This window comes from Grammomys surdaster, unplaced genomic scaffold (assembly GCF_004785775.1).
Source record: "Grammomys surdaster isolate TR1022 unplaced genomic scaffold, NIH_TR_1.0 125846, whole genome shotgun sequence".
In the NCBI taxonomy this organism is placed as follows: Eukaryota; Metazoa; Chordata; class Mammalia; order Rodentia; family Muridae; genus Grammomys; species Grammomys surdaster.
Window position 1 is genome coordinate 2,727,098 of NW_021620672.1, and position 12,567 is coordinate 2,739,664.

Below are 12,567 nucleotides of genomic sequence, written 5' to 3' on the forward strand. Positions count from 1 at the left end.
CTTCCCCTTCCCCTTCCCCTTCCCCTTCCCCTTCCCCTTCCCCTTCCTTCTTTCTTTCCTTCCTGCCTTACTTCCAACAGGGTCTCCTGTATCCCAGGCTGGTATTGAACCCCCAGTGTAGCCAACCAAGAGTGACCTGGAGCTGACCTTCCTGCCTGTGCTTCCTGTGTGCTGATGATGTTGTTTAGGGACAGTGGAATCTTTGGAACTTAGAGCCTAAGGATCTAGACTATGGGGTGAGACTTGAGGCTTATAGTCCAGGCCTGATTCAGGTCCTTTCTCTGCTTCCTGAGCTGCCATGATGTGAAGAGCCTCCTTTACACACTCCTGCTAAGACCAACTGCCATACCTTCCCACCACAGTGGATTGTGTCCCCTTAAGCCTGGAGCCAAACTAAGCCTCTTTGCCTTTAAGTGTTTCTGCTAGTGACAGCCTTGAAAATGACAGCAGGGCCCAGGATGCTCCGATTCAGAAGCACTGTGTGTCCAAAGTCAAAAGAAAAAAAAATGGTGTCAGGTGTGTGATGAACACTAAGGAGAGGCAGTGAGTTCAAGGCCAGCCTGATCTACATAGCAAGTTCCAGGCCAGTCAGAGCTACCTACTAAGGCCCTGCCTCAAAGGAAGAAGCAGAAAACAAACTACCTGCTTTGTAAGAAGATAGTCCTTCCGGAGACCTTACAGTTCAATGATTAAGTGCGACTCACTGGCAGACCCCTCAGCGCGCACAAAACCCCAGGGCTTGCTCCTCAGGACCACAAAAAATAAAGATTTATAAATAAAGTAAGGCTTGGTGCTACGTGCTTGTAATCTCCACAGTTAGGAGGTGATGCAGGAGAAACAAGAACTCAGGGTTATCTTTTGGCTACAAAGCAAGTGCAGGCTTGGCTCTATGCGAGCTTTTCTCAGAGAGTCAGTAGGGGCTTCATATGTGGCTCAGTTGATAGTGTTTATCTAACATTCTAAGTCCCAAGTTTGATCCCCAGCACTGCATAAACTTGACATGGTGGCACATGGCTACAATGCTAACATCTGGGAGGAAGGACACAGAGACTCAGAAGTTCAAGGCCATTATCAGCTACGTAGTAAGTGTGAGGTCATCCCAGGCTATGTGATACCATCTCTGTCAAAGTAAACAAATACACATGTAAATTGAGCCAGATTTGAAGGTAGCTACTAGCAATCCCAACACTCATGAGGTTGAGGCAGATGGACTGTCAAGAGTTAAGAAGCCAACTTGGGCTACACAGCTACTATAAAGCCAGTCAAAGCTACAAGAACCTGTCTCAGTTAGCCAAAAATGAAGAAATAATAAACAATGCTGGCAAAAGTATTGGACTCCGTAACTCATAGACTAGAAAAGACAGTACAATGGGGAAATGTGGTTTTCTAGTCCCAGTCTGCTTCCGTGGTTTACAATTGATGCACATTCCTGAATGGGCCACAGTCCATGAATACAGTCAGACTCTGCTGGTGGGTGTCCATCCCTTGATGGGCTATTTGGACACTTACAGAGGGAGTCCATCTCATCATCACCTCCAGTCAGTGTGTCCTCATCATGGTTGTGTGGTTTGGGTCATAGAAGCTTTTCCATCCAGGATCAACACTAGGATGCTGGTTAAGCTATCAGGGACCAACACTAGGATGCTGATCAAGCTATCAGGACCAACACTAGAATGCTGGTCAAGCTATCAGGACCAACACTAGGATGCTGGTCAAGCTATCAGGACCAACACTAGGATGTTGTCAAGCTATCAGGAAACACCTTTCCTGGTGAAATCAAGGAGCTCAGGTACTGCACTCAGGATGAAGGTGCTCAGTAAGGCAACAGGAAGATGATGGCACCACTGTTTACCAAGTTACCTCTACTCTCCCAGAAAGGCTGAAGAGAACAGATGTGCTTTAAACCTGAAAGTGGCAAGGTCCTCCATCCATCCTGTGTCATATGCTCAGCCACACAGAAGAGTCTCGGACTGGTGCTCACTGGAGCAAGGCTCCAAAAAATCACATTGAGTGAGAAAAAAAAATCCGGATTCAAATGAAAACAAAGGATTTCATTCCATTGACACAATGTCTAAGAAATGCCAATATTCTAGAACAGAAGGATGGATTACTGGATTAGGTGTTAGGGTCAGAGGAAAGGGATAGGGGAAGCCAGTGAATAACTTTAGAGGGGTCTTGTGAGCTTAGAGATGTGAGAAATCATGGTAAGCACACAAACCCACTCAGGTAATGAGGCTGGACAGAAACTGGGCTTGGTGGAACATAGCTGTAGTCCCAGCACTCAGGAAGCTGAGGCAAGATCCAAGGGTCAGGTGTCTGAGCTCCATTGTGTGAAATAAGAAGGAAAAGAAGAAAGAAAGGCCTAGAGAGATGGCTCAGTGGTAGAAAACCCAAGTTGGGTTCCCAGCACCTAGTTCATGTGACTTCACAATCATGACGTGTAAACACTCAGAGGGATCCCGCATCCTCCTCTGGACTACACAGGCCCCACATGTACATACCTACACACAGACACGCCTAACTAAAAATGAAAATGAATATTTTAAAATAAAGGAAGGAAGGGGGCTGAGCAGAATATCACATCCCCACACAAATTCACATAAGTAAAGTTAGGGGTGTGACCACAGTGTCTGAGGATTGTGTTACTTGGAACTAGGATAAGTCCCCGACACTTTCCCCCAGCTCCTGGTAGTTGGTTCATCTTATTCCTTACAACTATAAATAGCAATCTACAATTATGCCAACATTACCATTTCAAAGGGGAATAGAGGCCAGCAAGATGACTCAGTGGGGAAAGGTGCTTGCCACACAAACTGAGTGACTCCACAGAGTTGTCCTCTGACCCCCACATAGCATGCGCGCGCGCGCACACGCACACACACACACACACACACGATGGTGGTGATGATGGTGATGATGGTGATGATGGTGATGATGGTGATGATGGTGATGATGATAGAAAAGAATAAGGGGCAGAGGAAGCTAAATAATTTGAAAGAACATTGTGTATCATAGGTAAGCCTTTCTGACAGCACTCGCACTCACTACAGGGTCATGAACCTTCAACCTACAACTTGTTTGATTTTTTTTATTATTAATTGATTAAGAGCTTGCCCAGTACCCAGTCACCCCTGAACTTTAGCCAAGAATTTTCCTCTCCCAGCAGAAAGAAATATTTAAGGACACGAAAACTCTCATTACTCTGGTTTCCTCATTCTATATTGTACCAAGGATTGAATTATCATTGTTCCTATAATTATTGTATGGCCATAAAATCATTTATTGATAAATTTGAAAAAAATTAATTTTCCTATCACAGCATGCCAACACAGGAAGTGGAGGGAGTGGTTAGATCTCGGGCGGGAGGCAGGGAGGCTCACCTAGAGGTCTGCCCTACGAATACAGTGTTAAGGACCTCATGTGTCTGGGCAGCACATGGCCAGACGTCCTGAGGAGCTGACACACTGAACCCATTAGAGAAAACCTCCTCATCTCTCCCATTCCCCAGCCCCGGCTATGGATTCTCTGTCTTTGCTTTTTCTTTTTTGTTTTCATGGACTTTATTTACTGAAACTTTTTATACTTTGTTTTTAAAGATTTCTTACAGTCACCCCCCCCAGCCATCTTTATTTTATATGTATGGGTGTTTAGGTGTGTGTGTCTATGCAGTGTGTGTGTGTGAATCAGAGTCCCTGGAAGAACAGCCAGTGCTTTTAACCACCTAGCCATCTCCCCAGCCCCTTACTTTATTTTTAACTACACGTATGTACATGTGAGAATGCACACATGACTACAGGGGTCCGAGAAGCCATCAGATCCCCGAGAGCTACAGTTACAGGTGTCTGGGAGCGACCTGATGTGGGAGCTGAGGACCAAACTTGGATCTCGTGAAGGAACAGAGTGCGCTCTTAACCTCCGAGCCATCCCACCTTATCATCATTCTCATGTATGTAGCAGAAAAACGTTGTTAGGTCTCTTGGTGAGGGGACAAGGGGGCAGGGCTTGTGCCTTTCTGATGGGTGGTTGCACTTAGCACAATCTCCTCATGGCTCATCCACATTGCAGTGTGGGTCGTGATCCCCTCGGCTTTGACTTTGGTTTGTTTGAGTTTGGATTGAGGCTGTTTTGGTGGTGGTCCTGGTGTTTTGCTCATGGTCCTGGATCTTGACCCCAGGGTCCTTATGTATCCTAGGGAAGCACTTCTACTGCAGTCCCACCCCTCCTCCATCTTTCTTATCTCACGTTGGCTTTTAAAATCTTGTTTGTTTGTTTGTTTGTTTGTTTATTATTTTTGAGGCAGGGTCTCACTATGTAGCCCAATCTGACCTGGAACTCAATATGTAGACCAGGCTAGTCTCGAACTCACAGAGATCCTCCTTCCTCTGCCTCCTGAGTGCTGGGATTAGAAGTGCTCATCATATTGGCTTTTAAGTCACTGTGTACCATGGCTACCTTGAACTCCTGACCATCCTACCTCCAACTCCTGAGTTCTGTAATTACACTTGGCAGATTCCCTTCCCTCTTCAGGTTAATGATCTTCAGTTATTTATATGAACCATTTCTTGTTTGTTTATCCGTTTATCCACCCAAGGACACTTGGGGTATAATTTCATTTTCCATTGCAATGGCAAAGGATGGTGAGGATTAGACTTAAAATGAAGGTTTCTTTAAGAGGGGTCGGAAGTCCCATGCCCTGGCTCTTATATGTGCTTGAATCTCATAAGGGTCCGCTTCACTACATCACATGGTGAGTAGCATCATGAGGGGACAGAGATAGATCCCAAGGAAGCCAGAAATGAAGGAGAGGCCAGTCTTGGTCTGTCATTATAACCCCATCTAATTAGGACTAAGTAGGATCTCATAAAAAAAAAAATACCATAACCCTTTCTAAGAAAATAGCCTCAAACGACCTAGCCATCTTTCCCTTCCATCACCTCCCAACATCACCACACTAGGGACCAAGCCTGCAATATGTGCACCTCGGGGACAGACTCCATCCATTTTCAAACCACAGTACACAGTTGCTCTTGTCGGAGGCCACTGTGCGATGTTTGTCTCAACATGGAAGACAGAGCTCTGTCTGCAACCCCATTTTAAACAGACGGCAAAGAGAAAACATCCCAAGTACTTGCTCAGGTCAAGTTTAATAAGAAGGCAAATAGACAGCAGGGGCATTCGGTGTGCCACGGTTCCTTTGTCATTTGGCTCCAGGCATCAGGAAGCTAAACAAAGGCCCCCTCATCCAAGCCGCATCCTTCCAGACACCCCTAGCACCCGGAAGGAGCCTAGCTTCCCTGGCTCTCAGGAGCAAGAGTGATGTCCAAGACATTCTGAGCAAGAAGTGGGTGCCCACTGTGGCAGCATGAGGCACACGCTCCCTGCCCATAGGGCAGCAGCATAGTACATAACCTCCCTCCCTACGGGGGTCGGAGGACACCTAGTGCTCACACAGAGCCTGCTCTGTCAAGACCCCCAGCCCAGGCTGGGTTAGACACACCCTGCCATTTTCCTCCAGCAATCAGAAGTTCAGTTCAGTTCACAGGGCAGGGGCGGGGCCAGGATGGCCACTTCGATCCAGGGGAGGGATGTGGGGTTGTTAGGTTAGGAACAAAGTCTCCCCTATTTAAGTCCAGGCATTCTGTGCTTTAGTTGACCCCTGGTGTCCCAGCTCCTTGGCTGCTGCTGTCCCACCACCAGCCCCAGCCATGCAGGGCGCCTGGGTGCTGCTGCTGCTGGGCCTCAGGCTCCAGCTGTCCCTAAGCGTCATTCCAGGTAAGAAGGCTCCTTCTGATGCATACCCCATTCCCACCCATGGCCCTTCAGTCTGACCCTTCCTCTGCTATTCCCTTGGCCAGTGGAGGAGGAGAACCCGGCATTCTGGAATCAGAAGGCAGCTGAGGCCCTGAATGTTGCCAAGAAGCTGAAGCCCATTGAGACATCAGCCAAAAACCTCATCATCTTCCTGGGAGATGGTGAGCATGTGAGGCCTGGCCACCCCGGGGCCCTTGTACTCCAAGGACCCAGGGACACTGGTGGGTACAGACAGACCTTGGGGTTCAGTCTTGATGAGGTTCTGCTCCTTCAGGGATGGGGGTGCCCACAGTGACAGCTACTCGGATCCTAAAGGGACAGTTGGAAAATCACCTAGGACCTGAGACACCTCTGGCCATGGACCACTTCCCGTACATGGCTCTGTCCAAGGTGAGTACTAAGCCACATCTGGAATGTGAGGAAGGGGCTGATGGGGACCCAGGGCAAGGGTAGCAGAGAAAATGAACAGCCCCCCAGGCTTGGGTGAAGAAACAAATGTCTGCTTTGAGCCTAATTGGGGGTGTCTCTGTCCCCAGACATACAGTGTGGACAGACAGGTCCCAGACAGTGCAAGCACAGCCACAGCCTACCTGTGTGGGGTCAAGACCAACTACAAGACCATCGGCGTGAGCGCGGCAGCGCGATTCGACCAGTGCAACACCACGTTTGGCAACGAGGTCTACTCAGTGATGTATCGTGCCAAAAAAGCAGGTGAGTTGGAGCCAGGCTCAGGGATGGGGGGCAAGCCTGGGGGACTGGGTGTCTCACCCTGACCTTTGTCATCTTCAGGGAAATCCGTAGGCGTGGTGACCACTACCAGGGTGCAGCACGCCTCCCCCGCAGGCACATATGTTCACACGGTGAACCGCAATTGGTATGGGGATGCTGATATGCCTGCCTCGGCGCTGCAGGAGGGCTGCAAGGACATCGCCACACAGCTCATCTCCAACATGGACATTAATGTAAGGAATAAAGAGGGAGGGGGAGGGGAGGGGAGGGAAGGGGGAGGGGGAGGGGGGAGGGAGGGGTAGGGGGGGGAGGGTGGGGAGGGGGAGGGACTGTGGAGGGGTGGTCCCAGGCAACCTGTAGACTGAGCTCCCTGGATCTTCTGGGGCCTCTGAGGGCTGGGTAGTTGCCACACACCTGATGTGGAGCTAGGGACTGGCTGGAAAAGGAGGCAGAGGACCTAAAGTTTACCTTCCTTCATCCTCTCTGACCCCAGGTAATCCTTGGTGGGGGCCGAAAATACATGTTTCCCTCAGGAACCGAAGACCCTGAGTATCCAAATGATGTTAATTCAACTGGAACCCGTTTGGATGGCAAGAACCTGGTGGAGGAATGGCTGTCAAAGCGTCAGGTGACGGGCTGCAGAATAATAGTGGTCCAGCGGAGACAAGAGAAGGGCTTTGGGCCTTACCAGTTATTTATGTCCCTTTAGGGATCCCAGTATGTTTGGAACCGTGAACAACTCATTCAGAAGTCCCTGGATCCGTCAGTGACATATCTCATGGGTAACCACCCCACACTTCCTGCACTGGTACACCTCAGATGGTGACCACTGACCATGTGTGTATATGTACCATGACCTCAACTACCAAGCTTGGTGGTCACCATTAAATTTTGGTTTTGTCCCTCAGGCCTCTTTGAGCCTGTAGACACAAAATTCGAGATTCAACGAGACCCACTGATGGACCCGTCTCTGAGGGATATGACAGAGGCGGCCCTGCGAGTGCTAAGCAGGAATCCCAAAGGCTTCTACCTCTTTGTGGAGGGTGAGTCTGCAAGCTCCCATGGAAAGAGGAGGCAATAGATAGATGAACAGGTTCAAGCTCAATTCGGCTTCCTGCAGGGGGCCGAATCGACCGTGGCCACCATCAGGGCACAGCTTATCTGGCGCTGACTGAGGCGGTGATGTTTGACTCAGCCATCGAGAGGGCCAGCCAGCTCACCAGTGAGCAGGACACACTGACCATAGTCACTGCTGACCACTCCCATGTCTTCTCCTTTGGTGGTTACACACTTCGAGGGACCTCCATCTTCGGTAGGTTGGGGGACAGTGACAGGTGTTTTTCATCATGTACAGAACTTCTTCTGAGCCGTCATTTTTCTGTCTGTTAAATGGACGGAAAGGGTACCTGCCTTGTGGGGATCTAGCAACAACTGAACCACTGGCCAGGCAAAAGGCGGGGGGCTCATCTAAGCATCAGTCCTTGGCAGAACAACATGTTTCTCTTCCTCCATCCAGGACTGGCTCCTCTCAATGCTCTGGATGGCAAGCCCTACACCTCCATCCTGTATGGCAATGGCCCAGGCTACGTTGGTACAGGGGAAAGACCCAATGTCACCGATGCTGAAAGCAGTGAGTGCGGTGGGGTGGCTTGTCTGAAGGTTGGGCAGAGGAGACTCAGGTCAGAGATCCTCTCCCTGAACACCTTGTCCCTCCAGGGAGCCCATCGTACCAGCAGCAGGCTGCTGTGCCGGTGAAGTCGGAGACCCACGGCGGGGAGGACGTGGCGATATTCGCGCGTGGCCCGCAGGCGCACCTCCTGCACGGTGTGCAGGAGCAGAACTACATCGCACATGTCATGGCCTTCGCTGCCTGCCTGGAGCCCTACACCGACTGCAACCTGGATCCCCCTGCAGATGACATCACACCAACCAACCTGGGCCAGACCACCACCACAACCCGCCAGACCACCACCACCACCACCACTACCACCACCACCACCACCACCACTATCACTCCGGTCCAGAGCAGCGGCAGTAGCCTGGGCCCAGCCACCGCCCCGCTGGCCCTGGCGCTGCTGGCCAGGACGCTGCTGCTACTACTGGGGGCTCCTTCGGAGTCCTAAACTCCAGCTCATCCAGGCTCCACCCACCATGTCCTCACCTGGTCCTTCTCTGACCTCCCGCTAACCTGTCCTCATGGTCCCCTCCCCCAGTGCTCCCTGCATTCTGGTTGCAGACTCTACCTTTTTTTCTGCTAGTGGCCTCAACACCTAGCCCTACCTAGGGTTGCGCTTCCAGGCTCCTACCCAGGCCCTCACAAGGGGGGGACCACCTCTGAGCTAGCAGCCAGCCTCAGATCCTAAAGAGCTCCTCCTCCACAGGCAGCATGACAACCATGGCCCTGACCCTCTGGGCAGTCCGGACTCTCATATTCCCGTCATCCACCAGCCCCTAGCAAAAGACAGGACTCCGGCAATAATTTGTGGAGGACCAAAGGTGCACCTCCCCGTTGGTACTCTCTCTGAGCTTGGATCCATCCCTACAGCCTCTGTACCCAGGACTAAGGCACAAGAGAACACAGAGAGAGGCTGACTCCCCACCACTCCTCAGTCTAATTTGCTGGCAGGCTGTGCTGGGTTCCCCTAGCCAGTCTTTGACATAGTCCTTCCTCACCCTCACTAGGCCAGCTCCACAGTCAGAACCCTTCATGGGCCCAGCCATACCAACCCACAGAGCAAAGATTCTTCCATGTTTTCCATGTCTTCAGCCCTTCCATGTTTATTGCCCAGCTAAGAAATTCAAGGAGCTGTGTCCCACCCCACTCCCAGGTCATCTCAGGCTGCACTTTAAATTTTGAACAGAGGAAAGTCCCTAGCTTCTGAGGTCTGTGTTCCCCTGGGAGAGACAAGCCAATAATAAAGTATTGTGCAATACAATGGCAATGGTCATTTTCTTTTTCTTCAGCTCAAAACCAGAGCCTCGTGCCTGCTAGGAAAGTGCTCTGCCACAGAGCTGTATCCCCAGCCTTTAGTGACATCTCCTCCTGCTCCTCCTCCTCCTCGTCCTCCTGCTCCTCGTGCTCCTCCTCCTCCTGAAACTCTGTAGCCCAAGCTGGCCCCAAATTTGTGGCAATCCACTTGCTGCAGTCTCCCAGATTTTAAGTGAGAACCACACTCCTGGCATTTTAGTAAGTCCTTTCCAGACAGAAGGAAAGCCCAAAGTGCCTGGGTTTAGGTGGGGAGGGGTGGGTAATGGTGGCAATCCGGCCAGGGTGAGACAGCCATTTGAGCAAGAATCCTGAACAAAGACTTGCACAACACAGCACAGCAGTGCAAAGGCCCCGAGGCAGCAGTCAGCTGGGGAGGTTACAGTGACTGGGTCAGAGAGGGCGGCTGTGTTGATGGATGCAGAGGAGCTGCCAGGAGCTGTTGAGGGCGAGGAAGAACTTCAAAGTCTATGGTGCTTGGGTGGCAAGCCTTTGAATAAGAATTCAGGGTGTGGTACATTGGCTGTTGCTGGAAATATGCAATCTTTTTCCTTTTCATTTTCAGGGGTGGGAGTGGGTGTAGATATAGGCTCTGATAAGCCATAGAGAGGTGCAGACCCTAATCACTTCTGACTTGCATTGGGAATTTGGTGGAGCACCACCCCAGTATAGTTCTCAGCCCCTGTCTAACCTGCCCAATGAGGACATTTGAAAGAATTACGCAAAGGTGGGTTCAGCTGTGTTTCCTAGCAAATTTTACAACACTACAAATTTATTTGTACATTTATGAAGGTACAAAAACACACTTTGCTCCTACTAGTAATATTAGGAAGATTGAATATGTTTCCTTATTTGCTAAAAATCTTGATTTAACACTGTGAAACATCAATTTGAAGTCTTGGCTCTCAGGGTAGTTTATTTCAATTCCGGATTTTAGTGGCTGTCGTGAAAATACGGGTGCTGAATGGGAGAGGGCATCGTTAACAGAGCTTCCAGAACCATCGTACTGGTTTTTAAATTCCATCCACCAATTATGTGAGGCTTTTGTTTGGCTCCAGCTGATATATTTCTGTCTTCCTGGGTGTCAATTAGTTGCTCTTTCAACACAATGGAGCAGCATTACACGTTTATGTTTTATAAATTTGTTCAAAACCCAAGGACCTCTTCATTTTAAAGCTTGCGGTTTTGTTTTGTTTTTTTTTTTTTAAAAAAAAACAGCTTATTCTGGAATCAGATATTGGTTAATAGATGCTCAACTTTGTGAATGTTCTGAAAAGTACTAAATTGTGTGTGTTAAGGAGGTGAATTTTATGGTGTATATAGATTATACCTGAATTTCGAAAAGCAGATTGGGATAGTCTTTACTTACAAGCTTCAAGGTGTAAGTATGAGGGTTTCATTGTCACACATTGCTGGGAGACCGACAAGATGGCTCAGCAGATAAAGGTGCTTGCTTACTGCCCAACAGTGGAAGTGTGACCTCCAGAATCTGAATATAGGTAAAAAGAGAGACACAGCTCTAGAAATTGTCTTCTGATCTCCACAAGGAATCCATGGCATGCACGGGCGGGTACACACACACACACACATACACACACATACACACACATACATACACATACACACACACACACATTCACACACATACACACACACACATATACACACATACACACACACATACACACACATACACACACATACACACATATACACACACATACACACATATACACACACACATATACACACACATACACACACACACAGAGTGTTTGTTTATTTATTTATTTATTTATTGGTTTTTTTGTTTTTGTTTTTTGTTTTTTCGAGACAGGGTTTCTCTATGTAGCCCTGGCTGCCCTGGAGCTCACTCTATACACCAGTCTGGCCTTGAACTCACAGAGATCTGCCTTCCTCTGCCTCCTGAGTGCTAGGCTTAAAGGTGTGAGCCACCACTGCCTGGCAATAATTTAATTTCTAAAAATACATCTTTGGCTACAGAATCAAGTCTTTGGGAGAAGCCTTTTCCGGGAGCTGGACTAATGGCTAATGGTGAGACCATCTGATATTCCAACATGAGGCCTAGAGTTCAGATCCCAGTACCCGAATAACAAGCCAGACATGGCCTCACATGCCTGTAAACCCCAGCACTAAGGAGAATGCAGCCCAGAGGATCTCCAGAGCTTAGTAGCTGTGAGTTCCAGGCTCAGAAACAGACTCTCAGAGGAATATGCAGAGAAATATGAGAGAAGGTCATCTAATGCTCTTCCAGCCACTGTGAATACTCTCATATGTACCTGCACCCATGCAAAGAGAATCCTGTTCAAATCTGTTGTCAAGTTTGAATACTGTTACTCAGTATTCAAAGACGGTGTCCTTATTACGTTTTCATTAAAGGGACATCTTTACTGAAGGAGCTGAGCAGGTAAAGTGAACTAATTATTTTTCAAGCTTTTTACCAAGTCCCTAAACAGACAACCCTTGTTGCCTTAATAAATGTTGGCACACAATTTTTGAGTGAAAGCCAGGCTTGGTAGTATAGCCTTGGAATTGCTAGCATTTGGGAGGCTGAGGCAAGAGGATAGCCACAGGTTCAAGAACAGCTTGGGATATATAAACCAACATGAAGTACATAGTGAGATATTGTCTCAAAAAAAAAAAGAAAGAAAAAGGAGGAGGAGGAAGAGGAAAGGATGGAAAGAGAAGGCAGAGGAGGAAGAGGGAGAGGGTAGGGGGAAGGGGAGGGGAGAGGGGGAGGGAGAGAGTGAGAGGGAAGGGGAGGGGGAGAGGAAGAGGGAGAGAGGGGGAGGGGGAGGAGAGAGGGGAAGGGAGAGGGAGAGAGAAGGAGAGGTAGAGGGAGAGAGAAGAGAGGAAGGGGAAGGGAGGGAGGGGGAGGGAGAGGGAGGGGAAGGGAGGGGGAGGGAGAGGGGGAGGAAGAGGGAGAGGGGGAGGGAGAGGGGGAGGAAGAGGGAGAGGGGGAGGGGAGGAGGAGGGAGAGGGAGAGGGAGAGAGAAGGAGAGGGAGGGGGAGGGGGAGGG

General features: G+C 49.3%; 1 protein-coding gene across 2 annotated transcripts; it reads left to right on the forward strand.

The window, feature by feature from the left end:
- The first annotated feature begins 5,705 nt into the window (after positions 1-5,705).
- On the forward strand, positions 5,706-9,354 carry LOC114640605 (intestinal-type alkaline phosphatase). 2 transcript variants are annotated; one of them, XM_028789553.1, is made up of 11 exons: positions 5,706-5,772; positions 5,856-5,972; positions 6,086-6,201; positions 6,348-6,522; positions 6,601-6,773; positions 7,034-7,168; positions 7,250-7,322; positions 7,449-7,583; positions 7,661-7,852; positions 8,057-8,174; positions 8,261-9,354. In XM_028789553.1, the coding sequence occupies exons 1-11, from the start codon at positions 5,706-5,708 to the stop codon at positions 8,661-8,663; spliced, it is 1,704 nt and encodes a 567-aa protein (XP_028645386.1). In that variant the 3' UTR covers positions 8,664-9,354. The 2 variants fall into 2 exon arrangements, with proteins under 2 accessions (XP_028645386.1, XP_028645385.1); XM_028789552.1 differs by having other exon boundaries at positions 8,057-8,170; positions 8,257-9,354.
- Positions 9,355-12,567: the final 3,213 nt, after the last annotated feature.